Source organism: Erpetoichthys calabaricus, chromosome 1, assembly GCF_900747795.2.
Source record: "Erpetoichthys calabaricus chromosome 1, fErpCal1.3, whole genome shotgun sequence".
Lineage (NCBI taxonomy): Eukaryota > Metazoa > Chordata > Cladistia > Polypteriformes > Polypteridae > Erpetoichthys > Erpetoichthys calabaricus.
Genome location: NC_041394.2, coordinates 64,438,699 through 64,458,263, shown reverse-complemented (window position 1 = coordinate 64,458,263; position 19,565 = coordinate 64,438,699). Strand labels below are relative to the sequence as shown.

General features: G+C 36.1%; 1 protein-coding gene across 1 annotated transcript in view; it reads left to right on the top strand.

Annotated features, from left to right (window-relative positions):
• The first annotated feature begins 534 nt into the window (after nucleotides 1-534).
• LOC114651167 (uncharacterized) overlaps nucleotides 535-19,565 on the top strand; it is a 42,429-nt gene continuing 23,398 nt past the window's right edge. The window contains exons 1-2 of the mRNA XM_028801125.2: nucleotides 535-762; nucleotides 15,246-15,554. Of these exons, the coding sequence (XP_028656958.2) occupies nucleotides 690-762; nucleotides 15,246-15,554 (382 nt within the window). The 5' untranslated portion in view covers nucleotides 535-689. The remainder of the gene's footprint in view (nucleotides 763-15,245; nucleotides 15,555-19,565) is intronic.

Here is a 19,565-nt window from a genome sequence, read left to right as displayed (position 1 = left end):
TAATTCTCTACAACAGACAAACTTTCTTTGAAAACCTCAGGAAATCTAACAAAAAACACCAATCATAACAATACCCTGTTAAAAAGGACCAAGAGCACCTTCACTTTTTGAGGACATCCTGTCCCGCCAGATCCACACTGAATTCTATGGGTACACAGTGGAGAGAATATTAACAAGATGCACCATCATCTGGTATGGCAACGTCATTGTAGGGGACTGTAAACTCCTGCAGTAGGTGGTTAAACAAACCAGATTTTCACTGAAGCAATACTTTAATTCACACAACATTTATAACACTTTCTGTTGTCACTGACAAAACACACTGCAGTAACAAAGATTTTTTCACCTTGTCGTCCGGTTTAGAATAGAATGCCTGTTCTCTCTTGAATGCACTTCTTAAACCATTAAATAACCACTCTGAATATCTATTTGCTGTAGTTATTTTGAGGGAGGAGTTACGATACTAGAAAGAAAGAAAATAGTGAGACATACAAAGACCATTTATGGCATTTGCTTCAACGACAACCAAAAGACGTCTGCACTGTAGAGCAAACACTGATTTATGTGAATATCCTCTTTTAACCTGCATTGCTTAATAGGAAATAGAGTCATCTACATATTACTTCCATATTTTAGAAGTTCTTAAGTGAAGAAAAGTGTCAAAAAAACAGAAGCACAAGTGACACCAAATGAACACCATAATGTCTTGCTGGACTTTTTATTTCTTTGCTATTTGGCTGGCTTTGGACACCATGGCATATGGTGAGTAAATATTTTAAACAGTTTAAATTTTCATTAAAAACATGGAATTGAGTTTCCACATGTAAAGAATGAAAGACTAATAAACAAGGTATCTTCTGAACACAATGATCTGCCTTTGTTAGATTAGATTTTTTTCTGATTATGAAACACAAGTGGAGTGAAGACTTGTAATACCAAATGAAACAAAGTTATGGTAAAGCTTTCTGCATGAAGTATCTATCTATCTATCTTCAAAATGAGAAAAAACAAGCTGTGGAATATTTCTAATTATATTTTAAATATGCCAGCACTAATTATACAGGCTGATCTGATTAAGTATTATATATTTATTTAGCAATTTGTACACATTTTTGCTGTGGTAACAGGAGTAAACATTTTGAAAATTTGTATATGATTGTGCTGTGATTATTTAGGTTTTAATCTTATATACTGTATAAGATTTTGGGGTCATCATGGCAAAACAGTTATTAGTGCTGTTGTCCCACTGATCCAGGGTCCTTGGTTTACATTCTGTACGTAATGGCTGTCTGTGTTGAGTTTACATAGTCTCCTTGTGTCTTCATGAGGTTTTCTTTGGGTACTCCAGCTTTTCTTTTATATTTGAAAGACGTCTGTCAGATTAATTATCAAATGCTCCCTTATAATTTCAGTGGTCTCGGTTTGAATCCCAGTCTAGTAAACATCTGAATGGAGCAGCATAACCCCGTCATCATCATGAATTTTCTTAAAATTTGTACAATAGTAAAGCATACTTCACAAAGTAATCTAGTATATGATTATTACAAATATACAGTATAGTAAAATAAAATATGGCCATAATAGAAAATAACACCAACCAAATAAAAAAGATAACTAATACATGTATAGAAATAACTAAAACACGAGTAAGAGGCACACACTAATAAAAATCCTAAACAAAAGAAAGAGATCAGCCTTAAAAAATTTTGAAATGAACCAAAAAACGTCACTGAAAACTAGTCTACACAGGTAAGTTGAAGACATAGATAACAATGAATAATGATAAATAAGTCTTCAATATGGTGATCCACAGTGTTTGGCTATGGCCCAGTTGCCCTGAGAAGGAGATTTCTTCCCTAGAATTGTGGAGTATTCTACATGTAAGTATGAATAATTACTCAGTTTGCCTCTGTGAACCATTTAAAGCTGCTGTTTTTATGTAGTGCCGCTAGGCCATTCCAAAAGTACAAAATTTCAGATCTACACATTTGTTTTTCAATTAACAATCTTGAACTAAGTGACATCAGAACAGAAAGAAGAAGAAAAGATCCAACATAAAAATGACATTAGAGAAGCTGTGGTATTTAGTAAGGTTGGGTGTATTTGTTTTCAGCGATGCCTGCATAGCTCTTAAGTAGTGTGTTTGTAAAGGTTAATTCTTGCCATGTCATGGCAGAGGGGAATTTAATTCAAGTATTGTGCACCAATCATTTTAGCACATCACATTTTATTAATATTATGTCATCAGGTGGTGTTGATGAAGTTGGTAAAATGTGATCTTAAAGTCAATTTTGAAAACAGTTTGAAAGAACTAACTTGTTTAATGATGGCTTTGAAATCAATCTTCAAAGCATTGTTGACATCTACATTCATTTATTTGAAAAAAATATTAAACATTGATTAAAACAAAACAAAAAAACAAGGTCTTACCAAGTAGACCAAGAAAACTCAGAGCTGAACAGAAAAGGCTTCATTCTGCCAAAGTGTTAGATAGGTTTACCAACAAGAGGTCAAAGAAGCAGCAGGCAGATACTGCAAAGATATTTTTATATCACACAGCAAGTTAGGGCTCATTTTTTGTAAATTCAGCAGAGCTGCTGTTTAAGCCACAACTGAAACTGAAAAAATATATCTATCAACAAAAAAAAAAGCAAACGAATGTGGTCAGTTATGTGCCAGCTTTTTAAAACCACTTCCTGAGGCATAATGTGGTTAACATACTAAAGTCAGTCATAACATGCAACACCAAGTAGTGTCAGCACATATCAAATGTTGAATTACAGTATATCATATCACCTGAACTATGTCACCATGGCTCCACTTACAGTAATGCTGTTGGGTTTGGCTCCAGGCTAACATGAGATTAAGCATGAACTTATCAGGAAAATTCGGAAACTATTATTGTAATTATGTCAACTTACAAAATTCCTCTAATTTTATTGCTGAAAACATTAGGCACCTAATTACTTTAAGTATACAGTACATACAGGACCTTTGACCAGGTTTCTCACTTTATAGTATGTTAATGTCCTATGTTTTTATTTTACATATTGCCTAATTCATATATTTTTAATGCTTATTATTTTATGCTTGTACATGTATGACTTAAGTATGTCTTAAGTATTTTAGAAATACGTTGTGTTTTTAACCAAAAATAAAAATATAGTGAACAATCCTTGCAGTATCACAACCTAAATGCAGTCAAACCATCAACTTCAAAGCTTTGTTAGTGTCTGTATGGGTGTTGTTATAGAAGTAAATTTAGAGGACAGGTTCCTTAATTTGCTAAAATACTCTCTGTCAGTAAATGATACAAAGTGAAAAATACTGATTGATATGGAAAAAATGAATTTATTGGGCGGCACGGTGGCGCAGTGGGTAGCGCTGCTGCCTCGCAGTTGGGAGATCTGGGGACCTGGGTTCGCTTCCCGGGTCCTCCCTGCGTGGAGTTTGCATGTTCTCCCCGTGTCTGCGTGGGTTTCCTCCGGGCGCTCCGGTTTCCTCCCACAGTCCAAAGACATGCTGGTTAGGTGGATTGGCGATTCTAAATTGGCCCTAGTGTGTGCTTGGTGTGTGGGTGTGTTTGTGTGTGTCCTGCAGTGGGTTGGCACCCTGCCCGGGATTGGTTCCTGCCTTGTGCCCTGTGTTGGCTGGGATTGGCTCCAGCAGACCCCCGTGACCCTGTGTGTGGATTCAGCGGGTTGGAAAATGGATGGATGGATGGATGAATTTATTGCTAAATCTTTAAGATTAGTCTGATATTAGTTTAATTTCCTTCTTTTTTTGGGGGGAGGTATCTTTTCATTTTTGTTTTCCTAGTTTTACTATAAAGTCATTTGTTGTGTATGTTCAACTTCATTGTATGCCATGTTATTTTCGTTAAATAATTTTTTTTTTTTACATTACATATTCGACAACATAGGTAGATAACACCAATTGTTATGACCAATGTCACTAACTTTTTATTGTTATTTTTAACTTACTTTATTATAATATGTAACTTGAATTCTTGTGAAGAAGCACAATTTCATTATTGCTATTATTCAGCCACTGTAATTAAAAGGTTACAATTTAAATATTCATTTATTCATTTTCATAATCTGCTTATCCAGGGCATGGTCGTGGGGCAGCTGGAGGCTCTCAGCAAGCACAAGGCAGGAACAACACTTGGAGAGCGCGCCAGTCCATTCCACAGTGAAATCCACACACACACCCAGCATGTGCCAATTTAGCATCATAAATTCACTTAACCTGCATGTCCTTGGACTGTGGGAAAGAATCAAAGCATATGGAGGAAATGGACACAGAAAACATGCAAGTTCCATGCAGGGAGTAGGAAGGACTGGAACCTCACTCTCCTTGTTGCAGTGTAGCAGTGCTACCACTACACCACCATGCTGCCTCACAATTTAAACATCATATTTCAAAATGCAATCAACCTTAGTCCTCACCCAGGCCTGCACTACATCCTTCAACAGCACCCACACTGACAACCCTCATCAACAGACCCTGTCACTGACATTACACACATATTTTGCCATTGCCAGCAGGACTTGTTTTACACTCCTCACAGGTACTGATGTCTGATGTTCCAGCGCTAGTTAGTTCGTTTATCGGCCTCCTTCACAGTTATCCACACCTCAGCCTCTATTACCAATCACACCTGTGTTGTCTCTTTATTCGACATCCATGACCTTCAACTTCATCATAAGACAGTTTTTCATTACCTCCTTCATAGGTATTTGTTCCCCTTCCTTCATCATTAACTGGGTCTTTTCTACTACTACATTTTTCAACAATGGCCTTAATGCCATCTACAACTAAAGTACAATGTCAGAAGCAGACAAGAGTAAAGTAAATACATAGTGGAGTGGAAACTTAAAAAATAATTTGAGGACCCATTTTGAATGAAAACAAATTGGTATTAAGGAGGATATAAGAGCATGTCAGCATAATCAATTTACAGTATACATCCTATAAATAAATCAATACAATAGAAATGCAGAGTTTGCTTTGAAAAGGTGCATCCTGCCTTTTCAAAGCAGAAATATTAAATCTTTGAACTTTTATAACCGTGTTATCGAGAAAGCACTTTTCCCAGAAGAAAAGATGTTAACCTGGGTAGTACTTCTGGTTTAGAAAAGAAAAAAAAAGAATACAGAGATGACTACTGCTCATTCTGAACTTTCTTTGGCAGGATATATATATCAGCATGAGGTCAAAGTTTCCTACAACTGTAGAGTGGGAAAGGTCAATGCTACGTATGACATCAGAAAACACAGAAGTGCATCTATAAAACAATTTGTTAATGGTGTCTCTCTTCTCCACCAACAAAAATCTATAAAAATGTTAAAAGAGTGGTAAAAGCATTCCTACAAGGCCCATGTTGTAGAGAACCATGAAAAGTTTGGGGTGACCATCTATACACCTGAGGCTGCTTGACAGTAAATAATGATTTAGTACCTAAACTTAAAACAGAAAACAATCCTCTAAAGGTTTTTTCTTCACATGATGTCTTTTCATTTATTTTGCTTTTTATTGATTTCTTAAGGGCAGCACAATGATGCAGTGGCCTCACAGTAAGGAGACCAAGGGCCTCCCTACTTGGAGTTTGCATGTCCTCCACGTGTTTGTGTGGATTTCCTTTGAGTGCTTGAGTCCTCCCACAGTCCAATGACATGAATTGGCGATACTAAATTGGCCCTAGTGGGTGGTTGGGGTTGTGTCTGCATTTGTGTGTTTGCCCTGTGATGGACTGGCACCCTGTCCAGGGTTTGTTCCTGCCCTGTGCCCTGTGCTAGCTGGGATAGCCTGAAGTACCCCACCCTGTTCAGGACTAAGCTGGTTAGAAAATGACTGACAGACTGATTACTCTACTCAATGATTCCACTATTAATGCTGCCAAACACTGGTATTTTGACAGTTTTAATCTTTTTAATACAGTAATCCTAGACAGTTGGGTTCCATTAACTGTGATGTCTTTGTGGTCATTGTATACTGAAGCTGTAATGCAAGTTTTGTTGAAGTAAATACAGTATATTGTGTTATTTAAGAAAGTATCATACATAAAAATTACTCTAAATACATTTTGGGAAATACTAGAACATTCCTTTGTTAACACCATGTATATTTTATTTTTTTAACATATCCGTGGACAGTACATTTATATTTTGTTTTCTTTTTTGTTTTTTTTCCCCTGAAACATTTGTTTAAAATGTAATTATCCTCAAGCTAATGCTTGTTAATTTTCACTGAATTTATAAATTCAGCCCCTCACTCAGCCAACATAAAGATGAACCTGCAGACCAAAAAAATAAACAATATACTCTGTATTATTCTTATACACTTTTGTACAGTTGTGGCTTGCCAGTTTGCCATCAAAGATAATTTATTCAAGTCAGAGATGTATACCACAATAATGGATTCACACTTTGTTTTAACTTTAAAGGACGTTTTGAATCATTTGCATGCCTTATTAATGATGTATATGCATCATGTTATATTCCTGTTAAGTATTAAAAAAAAATAATGTATCTTAACTATAATACTACTGTCACCAGGACAAGCCAGCAGAAACTGGTTAAATGATAAGGTGATAGTTTTCAAATGTTTCTCACACCCCTGCTGATAATTTGAAGAGGGTCCTTATGCATATTGCACTTGAAGATGGAGACGTGCAGAACTCAGACTCCCACTGATCTGCAAATGATTTAGAGAATGTGTGTGTTAGCCACAAGTTAGAAGAGAGGCCTGCATCATACGGCTTGGCAGTGAGCTATAAATTTATGGTACACATCTGCTGGTTGCTGTTATAATTATTGCAGTGACATTCAGCTAATTCTGTAATTCACTGTGACAAAATTAATTATTTTTGCAAATTAAGAAAAAACATTCAGTTAAGTGCTTTGTGAAAAATTTTTACAGTAATGTTAGACTTTGGGTGTAGAAACAGATTTTTTATTTTTGTAGACAGAATGTTTTCATGCGTCTGTCTTTTCAAATATATTCTTTACAGATGTAGTCAACAGGAAAACTCTTCATTTGTGTATAAATAACAGCTTCAAATTGATTATGCAATAACAGGATTTTTCCAGTGTGGACAACTGTTGAAGAAGCATGATGGAGATGGCAAAAGAGGAGCTCTGAGGAGTTCTGTTCTCTAATTAGTTTCCCAGGATTTTGCACTGCTAACTGCTTCTACCAGGCTGACAGGAGTAGATGAGGGGGCTTAAAAATATACCAATAGATTTTTTTAAATATAAGCATTTGTCACACACGTGCACATGGGAGGCAGCTAAAGGGCTTGAGTGAGGGCAATTCCGAATCTGACCGGGATGTGGCAGAGTGCACTGACTCTTTTTCTCACTTTCCTGCAGACCATTCACAGGAAGTTCCACCTGGCTCTGTTGATGTCACTTCCAGGTCCGGACTTATGGAGGAAGGCCTTGCCAGCTCCGTCTCCCCTTGATGTCACTTCCTACCCTGACCTTTAAAAGCCTCCCCCTTTTCCCTATTCCCTCAGTTCTGTGTTGGACTCCATTTTGTGCACATCAGTGCTGTCACAAGTTGGCACAAGTAATTAAATTGTTGTGGTTAACTGTACTTTTCAAATGAATCATGACACACCAGGACATACTATACATTTATTTATATAACAGCAATGGATTGCCTGTGGCATTTATTTATTTAGACACTAATTTGACATTGATTTGAAAGCATTCTACAATAAATATTTTAATCAATGAAGTTGCATGCAGGTGAATGACCGTGTAAGAGAGGGAAAATATGCAAAATGATGTAGCATGTAATATTATAGTAAACCGATTCTTTGAAGGCGTTACAAATTGCAAAAGGTACAGATAGATAGATAGATAGATAGATAGATAGATAGATAGATAGATAGATAGATAGATAGATAGATAGATAGATAGATAGATAGATAGATAGATAGATAGATCTTTATTTGTCCCCAGGGAGTAATTTGACTTTTTACAGAAGCTCTTCAAATAAATACATACGTAAATACGTAAATAAATCAATATACACATATACTTAGGACTGAACACACACCAGAATGACTATCAAGCAAGAAAACTGAAAAGAAAGAAAACCTCTGACTTGGCAGTTACAGTTGCAGTGAGGCAATATGCAGACATATTGCTGTTGGTATAAAGGAGCTCCAGTAGCATTTCTTGACACACTTCTGCAGAATAATTCATTGGCTGAAAGTCCTCACTGTTAGTGTGCCAGAGAGAGGATGTGCAGCATTGTTCATAATGGCTACTACCTCCAGGGGATCCAGACAGCATCCTATAACTAAGCTTGCCCTTTAACTTAGCCTGTTGATTAGGTGGGGCTCTTTTAAAGTGATGTTACCAGCCCAGCACACCACAGCATAAAAAATTGCATTGGCCATCACCGAGTTATATAAGATGTGAAGGAAGAAGATAAAATGTGTAAGAAAAAAAGCCTTCTCTATAGGCTATAAGAATATATTAAGTTTGTGCATGGGCTCTATGTTTACCTTTTTGTTTATCCATTCCAGATGTCTTTTGTGGATTATTGCTTGATGTGGGCTGTCTGTATCCACAATTAAGCCTCTCGTGGCATAATATGACTAGATGAAGCGTATGGGGGTGGCACGGTGGCGCAGTTGGTAGCGCTGCTGCCTCGCAGTTGGGAGACCTGGGGACCTGGGTTCGCTTCCCGGGTCCTCCCTGCATGGAGTTTGCATGTTCTCACCCTTTTCTGCGCGGGTTTCCTCCAGGTGCTCCGGTTTCCTCCCACAGTCCAAAGACATGCAGGTTAGGTGGATTGCCGATTCTAAATTGGCCCTAGTGTGTGCTTGGTGTGTGGGTGTGTTTGTGTGTGTTCTGCGGTGGGTTGGCACCCTGCCCGGGATTGGTTCCTGCCTTGTGCCCTGTGTTGGCTGGGATTGGCTCCAGCAGACCCCCGTGACCCTGTGTTCGGATTCAGCGGGTTGGAAAATGGATGGATGGATGAAGTGTATGGTATGGGTCACCTTCCAGTTCCCTCTGAGCCTGCCAAAATGGGTGAAAAAATTCCAAAAGGAAGTCTAGGACATCCGGGGCTATGTTATCAATTCTTTGGGTTTTCCTGCGGCTTTGATGCTTTTGTCGAAACTCAATGCACATATCCTTGACTACAAGGTGAGAAAAACTGTACTAAACCTGGTGTCTGACATATGCCTGTTTATTGTCAGCTGGTTTACTAGACCTGTTTGCTTCACGTATTTCACTAAGGCCTTTACTGCCAGCAATGACCCTGAAATTTCTGGGACAACATCTGAAAGCTTGTTAACATCTAGTGCATGTTTGAGAATAGTGTTGTACACATGATCATGGCAGTCCAGGTGATGATAGAGTACGAGTGCAGAAATGATGTTTGGTCCTCGATCAGTTACCCAGGCAACTTTGTTCATAACAACAGCATTAAATCGAAGCTCATGGACTAATTGTCGATTAAACTCTTTCCATATGTTGCCACCTGCTTCTGAAAGGGGGAATACTCCAGTGGTAAGCACCTTGCTTTGATGCTCATACTCTGGTGTGACATAGTGGCAGGCAATTGTGAGGTAAATGAGCTTACGGTAATCATCAGACCACATGTCTGTGGTCATTCTGCAAATATCAGCCATGATCTTTTATATTTCTCTGACAACTCCCTGATTTTTGTCACTGCAATCTCCTAACATTTATGAGAGAAGGGAGTAGGATCTGGTAACATACTTTCTGCTGGAACTCGACCATGGCTAGCTCCCAAGTTTATAACTTCCAGTAATAGATCAATAAAACCTTTTCCTGTCATCATGGCAAAAGGTCTAATATCCTGATGGCAAAAGTTTATGCACTTATCAGAAATACTTGCTTTGACTGCAGCTGTTACTGACTTAACAGATGCAAAGAAGTACTGTGACATGGAAGTTTGCCTCTGATTGCTAATACATGCTGTAGTAATTGAGCAGCTTCACCCACAGTGCACATGTCACTGAGGAGAAGATGTGCCAGTTCTTTTGTTATTGTGCCTCAAAAGAGCAGAGGATGCTTTATACTGTACATAGCCAGAGAGTTGCTTCTCTTTTGTTACAACAAGGTCATAATTGTTTCATAGTTATGCGGTTCCCAACACATTTGGCATTTTGAGTAGTTCTTTATTTGCAAATTTACGCTTTATTTTGTCCTTTGCCAGGATGTACTATAATTGGTCAACAGACAGGTTAAATATGCCTGTGAAATCAAATGAGGAGTGGGGGGATGGTGGTGAAAATGGTAGTGGCAAAAATTACAGGAGAGGGGCTATTAAAAAAAAAACTAATTATAAAAAGTTATGTGAAAAAAACCTGAGCCCAATGTTTAATATTAAAACAAAGACCTGAACCTGACAAAAACCCAAAGATTTGTTGGGGCCCATCAGATCGCAGACCTCTAAAACAGTGTCAGGCATATCAAGTTTAAGCCAGTCCTCCATAAAGCCCAAAATCCCAGTGTACTTGTATGCTCCGTGACCCGTGCAGAGAGTTCATTGCCTATTACACCTGTATCTCTCATAGAAACACCATTCATAAAAAAGCCAAGGGGCCTGTTCTGTCCTTTTATAACCTTGTTACTAGTGGTGTAAAAGCCTAGTATACAATCCAAGCTCCAGCAGACTTCAGATTTTCAAGGAGTGGGAATGTCATGGGTGGGCTTAAAAGGTCTTTGAAGTGTGGCTTTTGTCTTGTATTTTAATTTACTGTAAAATCCTCCATTCTACTTATTGCTAGACATTTACTAACTTTTAGCTTAATGGAAAAGACCTTTTAACCTATTTTTCATTACCATTTTAAATGTTTTTTCTTTTATATCTCATAGACAAAATTTAAATGGCTAATTCTTAGAATTTTCAATAGACAGTATACCTTTTAATTCTATACCATTTTTGAAATGAACATATTATATTAATTTAAACAATATTGTAACTAAAAACATTAGACATGCTCAAAAAGTCAGAACATTTATTCAGAGGTTTTGTTATTCATTAAATGGGACTGTCATTAACTTTCAACCCACAACATTATTTGGAACTTCATTGTTAGCCTAAGATTTGATACTCGTCTCAGTCACTGAGCGTTGAGTTGCCCTAATCCTCTTTGGTGGAGCCAGAAATAGGTGGAACAAGCCTGGTTTGTCAAATTAAGTGAGTAATAAGCGTAGCCACGTTAAGTCTGGCACCCAGTTCATTTCTACTACCTTTTTTGCCAAAGTTTCCTATACCTGTAAAATTTTACTGCCTGCTTGCTCCCTGCTCAGTGTGTGCTGATGTGGAAACCTGGCAATGCCTTCAACAAGGCCATGTTAAACTGTGGTCACTTATCATTATCATCCTGTTTCATAATGCAGGTAAAAAAACAGTAGTTGAAACATTACTGCTCTGGATGCTGTTTGTAAACAATTATTTAAATTACTGGGTATTGTTTTGTGCAATACTGTTTTTATGTTTTGTTTTGAGTAACAAATGGACTAGTCTACAGACAAATTGCAATAACACTTATTGCAGTTTGGGCTAAAGACAGTGTTCATTAGGACTAAGAAACATTGATCTTTAATGAGGAATTAGATGGGCAAATATTAAAACAAACTAGTAGAATTGGGCATTATGTGCAGTGTATAACAAATTGCAGAAACCCTTTAAAATAAGAGGATTATAGAAATATAAAAGAGCATTAGCTAACACTGTGAAAATCCTTCATAGTATATATACCATATAACTATACAAATAAAAACATGTTGCTTATGTTTATTTAAATCAATATACAAGTAATGTCTCATTCTATTTCATGACTGAACAATTCCTGGAAACAGACCAGCACAATGTCCTTCAAGAAATATTAATATGAATGTGTTAGATGTTTAAATATTTGCATGTTTTGAATAATGAGATTTTGATTATTTTAGTCTGTTTCTAAAAGCCACCCTTGACAGAAGCATTAGAAAGGGATGGCAACCCAGTTTTGGCTACGGTACCTACAACCAAGTCAGGTTGCACTCAGGTAGTCCAGCTCCTCCAGGATGCCATCACAAGAAGGTCTCAAGAGCACGGAGGAGGTACCAGGAGACAACAAGATGCTGCTGTATTGCCATTGCTAAAACCTGAATCAGTCAATCACTCAACAGTTGCTCATATAGTACCTTTATCAGCATGCTTCTTTACAAGTTGTTTTGTAGGCCAAACAAAATTAAAATGAAGTATGAACAAATTTAAAAGCAAAATAAAAATACACCAAATGAAAGAAATGAAGAACTGGAAACATCAATAGAGGTCTGGGCATTTTAAATGGAAAATATCAAACAGAGAGCTATACCAATGATAACAGCCCAAGTAAAAAGTTATAAAGCAAGGAGCAAGGCAATAATCAGATAAAATATCAGAAGGTAACAAGACTAATAGATAACGCTCAACTATTAAATTGAACTGTAAAATGGTATTCAAGATTTCAACTAGGTATGTTAAAAAAAACTGAAAATAGACTAGCACAACAAGTTAATATAATGTTACTTTAAAAGTAAATGTAGTAGTAAAAGTAGTAGTAGTGTTGTGAGCTATTTTCAATGAAAACTTTGTCTTTGAGCTCCATGCAGAGTATTGTAAGTGAGGGTAGAGTGATTGGGGATATCAAAGGTATCTGCTTATTGATTTGTTGTTGGTTCGTCACAAAATGAAGAACATTCTCCATGTGTGTCTGCTTTTTCTTTTCATTTTATATATAAAAGTCTTGAGGACAGGCATGAAGTTTGCAGCAGTCTGGACAGGCATTGCTCTATCAATAGGAATGCTCTGCTAGAATACTCTGTAGATGAAGTTCCATTGTCTAAGTTAATCTTCTGACAAAAGCTGATGGACTTGACTTCCCCAAAAAAATGACCAAATGAGCTCTATGAAGTAGTTGTACCTTAGATTTTTTTTTTTTTTTTACCAAACAGTAATGAGAGGTAATGGCTCTTTTCCACTACAAATCTTTTCTACTACAAATCAGGTGACTATTCTATGAAGCACATTTATAAAACAGAGGCTTAGCTAAGCATGTCTCACTTAAATAAGCAAATATTTAACATAAGTAATTCTCATTAACTGAAGATGGTTTTAGCCAATTCATAATTATGTGCACACTTGTGATATTTCAGCAGCCTAGAGAAGCAATAATGGAGAACGTCTCTTGTGGCTCAAAAAGCACAGATGAAAGTGTAACTACTGTAGCCTTTGTGCCTGTGACTGTTGGATTGAATGGCGTATTGTGAGAGAGCTTGAAATAGTAAAGAAAAAACTGCACACCACCATATTGTTTACAGTTTATTTTATCCACTTTTCATTTTTTACTTGATGTAAAATTGACATACTGTACATATAACAGAGAGAGCAGAAATCTTTTCAGCAACCGAACAAGTAGTAACATTTGAGTTGTACAAAAGGTGCAAATATGTAATAACACAAAATGGAAATGGTCTGCTTTTAAGAAAACAGGCTGAGAGACAATCTCTAGCAGACCAATTAAATACCTAAAAACATTACAGTTCTGAAGTTGTTTATTCCATTATTAAATTTCAATAGTATTTTTAAAATTTGAAAAGTTTCCTTTGAATTACACAGTTCAATTGTAAATGTACTTTTACTGTGTTTGTGAATGTCATACTTAAGGCATTATGCGTTCAATACCAACATGAGCTGTGAGAAGCACACTTGGCAAAAGTGAAATTTAATTACAAGAACATTTTTTAGAATGACTAGAGTAGACGTTTATATGCAAACATATCTTGTCCTTTGAGACGCTAAAATGATAACCTCAGCTATTGTCACTGATGGCAAGACCCCGCTTGGGCTGAACAGTTTGTGTTGATCAGAATGACTGCACATACTTACCAAAAGGACTTACCTTTAAGCTATGGACTATTTTACGGTCTCTGTGGGCTCTGGTGGTGCTGCTGTTTGCACTTGAGCACAGTGTACTGCATGTATGATATTAAGGTAGCCTAAAGATCAGTATTTAGCATCTCTGATAGACATTTGATAAAAAGGATAAATAAAGGATAGTTTCACTATATGAATGTCAAGGTGGACAGAAAACACCACAAAAATATTAAGGAATAGCTTTAACACAAGGTATGCTCTGTGACCCTCCTGAAACACCTTTTCAAGAGTCTCTCTGTCAGCAAATGTACAGAAATATGTCTGATGAAAAGAAATCACAACTGATGCAAACTGTCTGCACACTGGTCACTGCAAGCTGACTTGGCAATGCAAAGTGGTCTGTACTGTCCTTTAACAACTGGTGGTGTAAAAGGCTAATGTACAATCCGAGCTCCCACACTCATCAGATTTTTAAGGAGTGGACATATCATGGCTGGTCTCAGCACTTCTTTAAATTATGGCATTTTTTCTGGTATGTTAAACTACTATAAACACTTTCATGCTACGTAATGCTAGATATTTACTGACTTTTAGCTTAATGGAAAATACCTTTTAACCTATGTTGCATTACCATTTTATACGTATTCTCTTTTAAATGAATGTTTGTAAACAGTTGTTCAGTTGCTTGTTTGTGTAATGAAGTCACAAATAGACTGGTCCAGAGGCAAATTACAAAAATGTATTGTACTTTGGGCTGATGACAGTGGTCAACAAAATTAACAAACCTGGATCTTTAATGAGAAATTAGATGGACAAATATTAAAGCAGGCTGGTAGAAATGGGCATAAAAGTTTGCAGAAAGCCTTTAAAAAAAGAGGATTATAGAATATAAAAGAGTCAGGCAACATCTAACATAAAGAAATTTCCTCCATACTGCATATACCACATAGTTTTACAAACAAAACCATTTGCTTATGCCTATTTAAATTAATTTACAAATGTTGCCTCATTCTACCTCATGGCTGAACAATTCCTGAACACAGGTCTCCACTATTGATGTGAATGTGTTAGATGTTTTAATGATTGCATTCTATTAATAATGATAAATAAAGTAAGCAAAGGTTTTGATTATTTAGCCTGTTTCTAAAAGTCTCCCTTGTCAGAAACATTAGAAAGGGCTGACGACCCACTTCTGGTTAAACATATAAAAACAACGTACCTCTCTTTTTAAGGGAGAAGACAAACAAAAATTATTTTCTGAAAGTTGTCTGGATTCTTTATTATGTATATCTTTTTTAGTGAGAATGTAATGTTATATTGTGTTGTGTTTCTGTCCTTTGCAGTAATGCAGTACTACACTCCTGGGATGACAGCGACTCTGCCCTGTACAATAGTGCCCACCGTCCAGGATGCTACTTTCACCTGGGTTTTCAGTCAGACATCAACAGCAACCGCAGTTATCATAGCAGAAGGAGGAAAAATAAAACAGAATGAGACTAAGAGAGCAAAGAAACTGGAGCTGCTCCAAAACTCAACTCTGAAGATACAAAATGCACAGCCTGAGGATGCGGGGCTCTACACTTGTGAGATGTATAAAGATGGCAAAGGTGATCGCATTAAGTTCACAAGTATTTCTCTTATCCTCCTAAAAAGTAAGTTGTACCTTTAAGCTAAAGTGCTTCCACTGTACATCAGTAATACTTTGATGGACTGGTAAGGTTGGCTCCTGCCTTAGGTGTTTGCTTAAATAAGCTTACAATGCCATGGCATCCCTTCCAGGGTTGGATCTTACCTTGTGCCCAATATTTTCCCTGTTGTTTATAAAATAGATCTGTTTAATAATTTTTTTAATGCTGCCACATTCAGATTATTTAAAATAAATCATCTAACTTTAACAGATATTTACAGTATACATTAGTAGACACAAAGCCCCCAAGGACAGGAAGCATCCTTCATTTTAGTAAAAGAATTTTTGTGTAGTAAAAACATTGTTTTATCTGTGAGTTTTTGTCCAATTTTGCAAATGAGAATGAGCCAGTCTCCTTTATTAAACCAATCTCTAAGATCATTTGTGTATTATTTTATAAGGGCATGCTAATGTGAACTTGCAACTACTGTATTATGTCAAATTTATATCATACTATATCGTTATGTCATTATTTAGAAAGTAATGTGAGGTTCAAGAACAGGAAGTAATTTTTGAGGTTCAGTAGGCAAAGCCACATGTCTTACACATTCCCAGTTTTGTTTATTCTGCAACGGATTGCTGACTTTTGCAGTGCTGACAGTAATATATAAGTACTAATCATACTTTACATGTGTTTTCTGTTTTCATGTTATATTTACTTTACATCTATGATGTATAGCTACAAGGATTCTGAAATTGGTTGGTTGGTGAATACTTAGCTTAGATGGTTTGTACCTTTGCATGAAAAAGTTTACAAACTATTACTAAAGTGCAAGTGCATATCCACCCTGTACTGTATTGTTACTTTATTGTCTGATTGAATGAAAAACTTCTACTACCATATATGAACAATACCAACTACCACACAAGCCCATTTTAACTTTCCTAATGCTAGAATTATTAAGAATAAAATAAATAAATTGGAATTACATGTAGTTGCACATAACATATAACAGGAATAACAGAAACATGGATTAATAATAAATATGGGTAACAGTATAACATAGACAGATTATTTAAGAAAGACAGACAAAACTGAAAAGGTGGCAGAATCATCATTTATGTAAAACAGAACTTTTTACATTCATTTTACCTAACTTCAGTTAGGTGGTGAACCACAGCTTAGTGTGAATATTTGGATTCAAGTAGACAGCATTAGGGATCAAGTGTGTTATAGACTCTCTCATGCAGACATTAGTTTAAATTTACATATTTTTATTAATATTAAAAAGCTGAGATAGAGGGGGTTGTTATTAGTCACGGCAGATTTTAATTACCCAAATAATATCTGAGTTAGCCTTACAAATTGTGGAGCACAACAACAAGAGTTTTTTTTTATATATTATAAGTGATGTTTTTAACACAGTGTGTTATAGGACCAACATTGGGGAGAACTGTTTAGATTTAGTATTAGGTGATGATAAAAGTAATGTCCCTCTGGGATCAGTACTGGTGCTACAAAATAATCAATTAGATGGTTAGGTTTGCAGATGAAACTAAACTAGGTGGAATGGCAAAGAACCAGAATCAGCTACATTGTTACAGAGTGACTTGGATAGCATACAGGCTTGGGCAGATTTGCAATAGATGAAATTTAATTAAGTAAATGCAAAGTATTAAATGTAAAAAGTAAAAATGCTAGATATGAGCACATAGTGTGAAGTCTTAAATTTGAAAGTGCACCATATGAGAAGTGAACCATGGTGGACTCATCACTACCTACATATAGACAGTGTACAGAAGCAATCAAGGAAGCTAATAGGATGTGAGGTTATCTATCATGATATGTGGACTACAAGCCAACAAAGTCTATGCTTAAGTTATATAGTACATTAGTATATTCTATTTTGGACTACTATTCAGCATTACAAAAAAGATATAACAGGGTACTGGAAGCAGGACTTGAGGGACCCTAAAATCTTTGGACAATCTAAATGAATAGGATGGATGAGTGTGTTGGGCTGAATAGCCTGCTTTGGTCACAATTTTTCTAATGTTCTAATGTGCTACCATACATCTAATCTACTATTTTTTATTATAGAGAGTTGTCAAAACTGCTGCTTTAAATACTGCCAGATCCATCCCATTTAATAATAATCCATCCATCCATTATCCAACCCGCTATATCCTAACTACAGGGTCACGGGGGTCTGCTGGAGCCAATCCCAGTCAACACAGGGTGCAAGGCAGGAAACAAACCCTGGACAGGCCGCCAGCCCACCGCAAGGCACGCGCACACACACACACACACGCACACACACACACACACACACACACACACGCACACACTCACACACACACAAAAAGCATACACTAGGGACAATTAAGGAACGCCAAAGCACCTAACCTGCATGTCTTTGGACTGTGGGAGGAAAACGGAGCGCCCGTAGGAAACCCACGCAGACACGGGGAGAACATGCAAACTCCACGCAGGGAGGACCCGGGAAGCAAACCCAGGTTTCCTAACTGCGAGGCAGCAACGCTACCCACTGCGCCACTGTGAAGCTCTTTAATAATAATAACAATAATAATAATAATAATAGACAGTGTACAGAAGCAATCAAGGAAGCTAATAGGATGTGAGGTTATCTATCATGATAATAACAATAATAATTTTTTTTTTACATTTTTTTTTTCACACAACATTCCATAATAATAGTTAAATTTTATAAAAATAAGATTGAAAACAAATCAACCCCCACCCCTAATAATAATAATAATAATAGTAAAAATAATAATGTTATATTTTTAAAGTGCATAATCACAAACTCAAGATACTTTATAAAATAGAATAATAATTGAGAACATAAAATACCACAGGACAAAATTAAATATTTGAGATGAAACAATACAGTCACAGCAGGTTTAAATAACAATAATAACTTCAGAAATACACAGATAAAATATGAAACAATAAGATAGCAAAAAAGTAAAGTGACTATATAGAGAGTATAAAATGGTTAAGCCTTAACAAATGTATGGTAAAGCTTAAAAACTTTGATTTAATTATCAAAAGCTTATAAGAATTTTTTTCATGGGAATAGGTCACTCAGTTCAACATGATTCATTTGTTTATATTCACATAAACTTTGAAAATATCATTAAGATGAGATTTAGAAGTCCATAAATTACTATTGTCTGATTAGCAATTCAATCTTCACATCTATGGATTAAATGCATGTTTTCTAATCTTTGACTAAAATTTACTGATAACCAGTTTCTACCTGTGCACTTGTTTTCATGATAAATTAATTTTTAACACCTGGACTTTACTCAATAAATCCCTCCTTCATATTTTCAACAATTGTAACACAAACCTCCACCTGATCTCAATTTGCTGGAACTGAAAAAGTTTTAAAAAGTTCTTAATTTTTCTTATAACGCACAGTCCTGGAATTGTCTTCTAATTCTTCTTTAGACTTTATCTATTAATATGAACATCTACACTGTTCTCAATATTCCAGTTGCGGTATCACAAGTGAGTTGCACAGTTTAATGATAACCCATAAATTGTCCTCAACACCTGTTCAATGTAAACCAACATCTTATTACGTTTCTTTATTATTTCTATTCATGATCTGTACAGTGATGAGTCTTCATGTCTTTCTCAGGTGTATATTTAAATTTCAGCCCCTTATTATATACCTGTAATTATATTTATCACTTTGGTCTGGCAATGCATGCTGGACTTTAAATTGCATTTTATGACACAATAAATTCATGTGTCACCTTCGTAACCATGTTACTTTTCAAAAAAGATCACTCATGCTAGTTTCTTCACTATATTAAGCACCTGCTTCATTCAGGGCTGTTGTACTAGATAGATAGATAGATAGATAGATAGATAGATAGATAGATAGATAGATAGATAGATAGATAGATAGATAGATAGATAGATAGATAGATAGATAGATAGATAGATAGATAGATAGATAGATAGATAGATAGATAGATAGATAGATAGATAGATAGATAG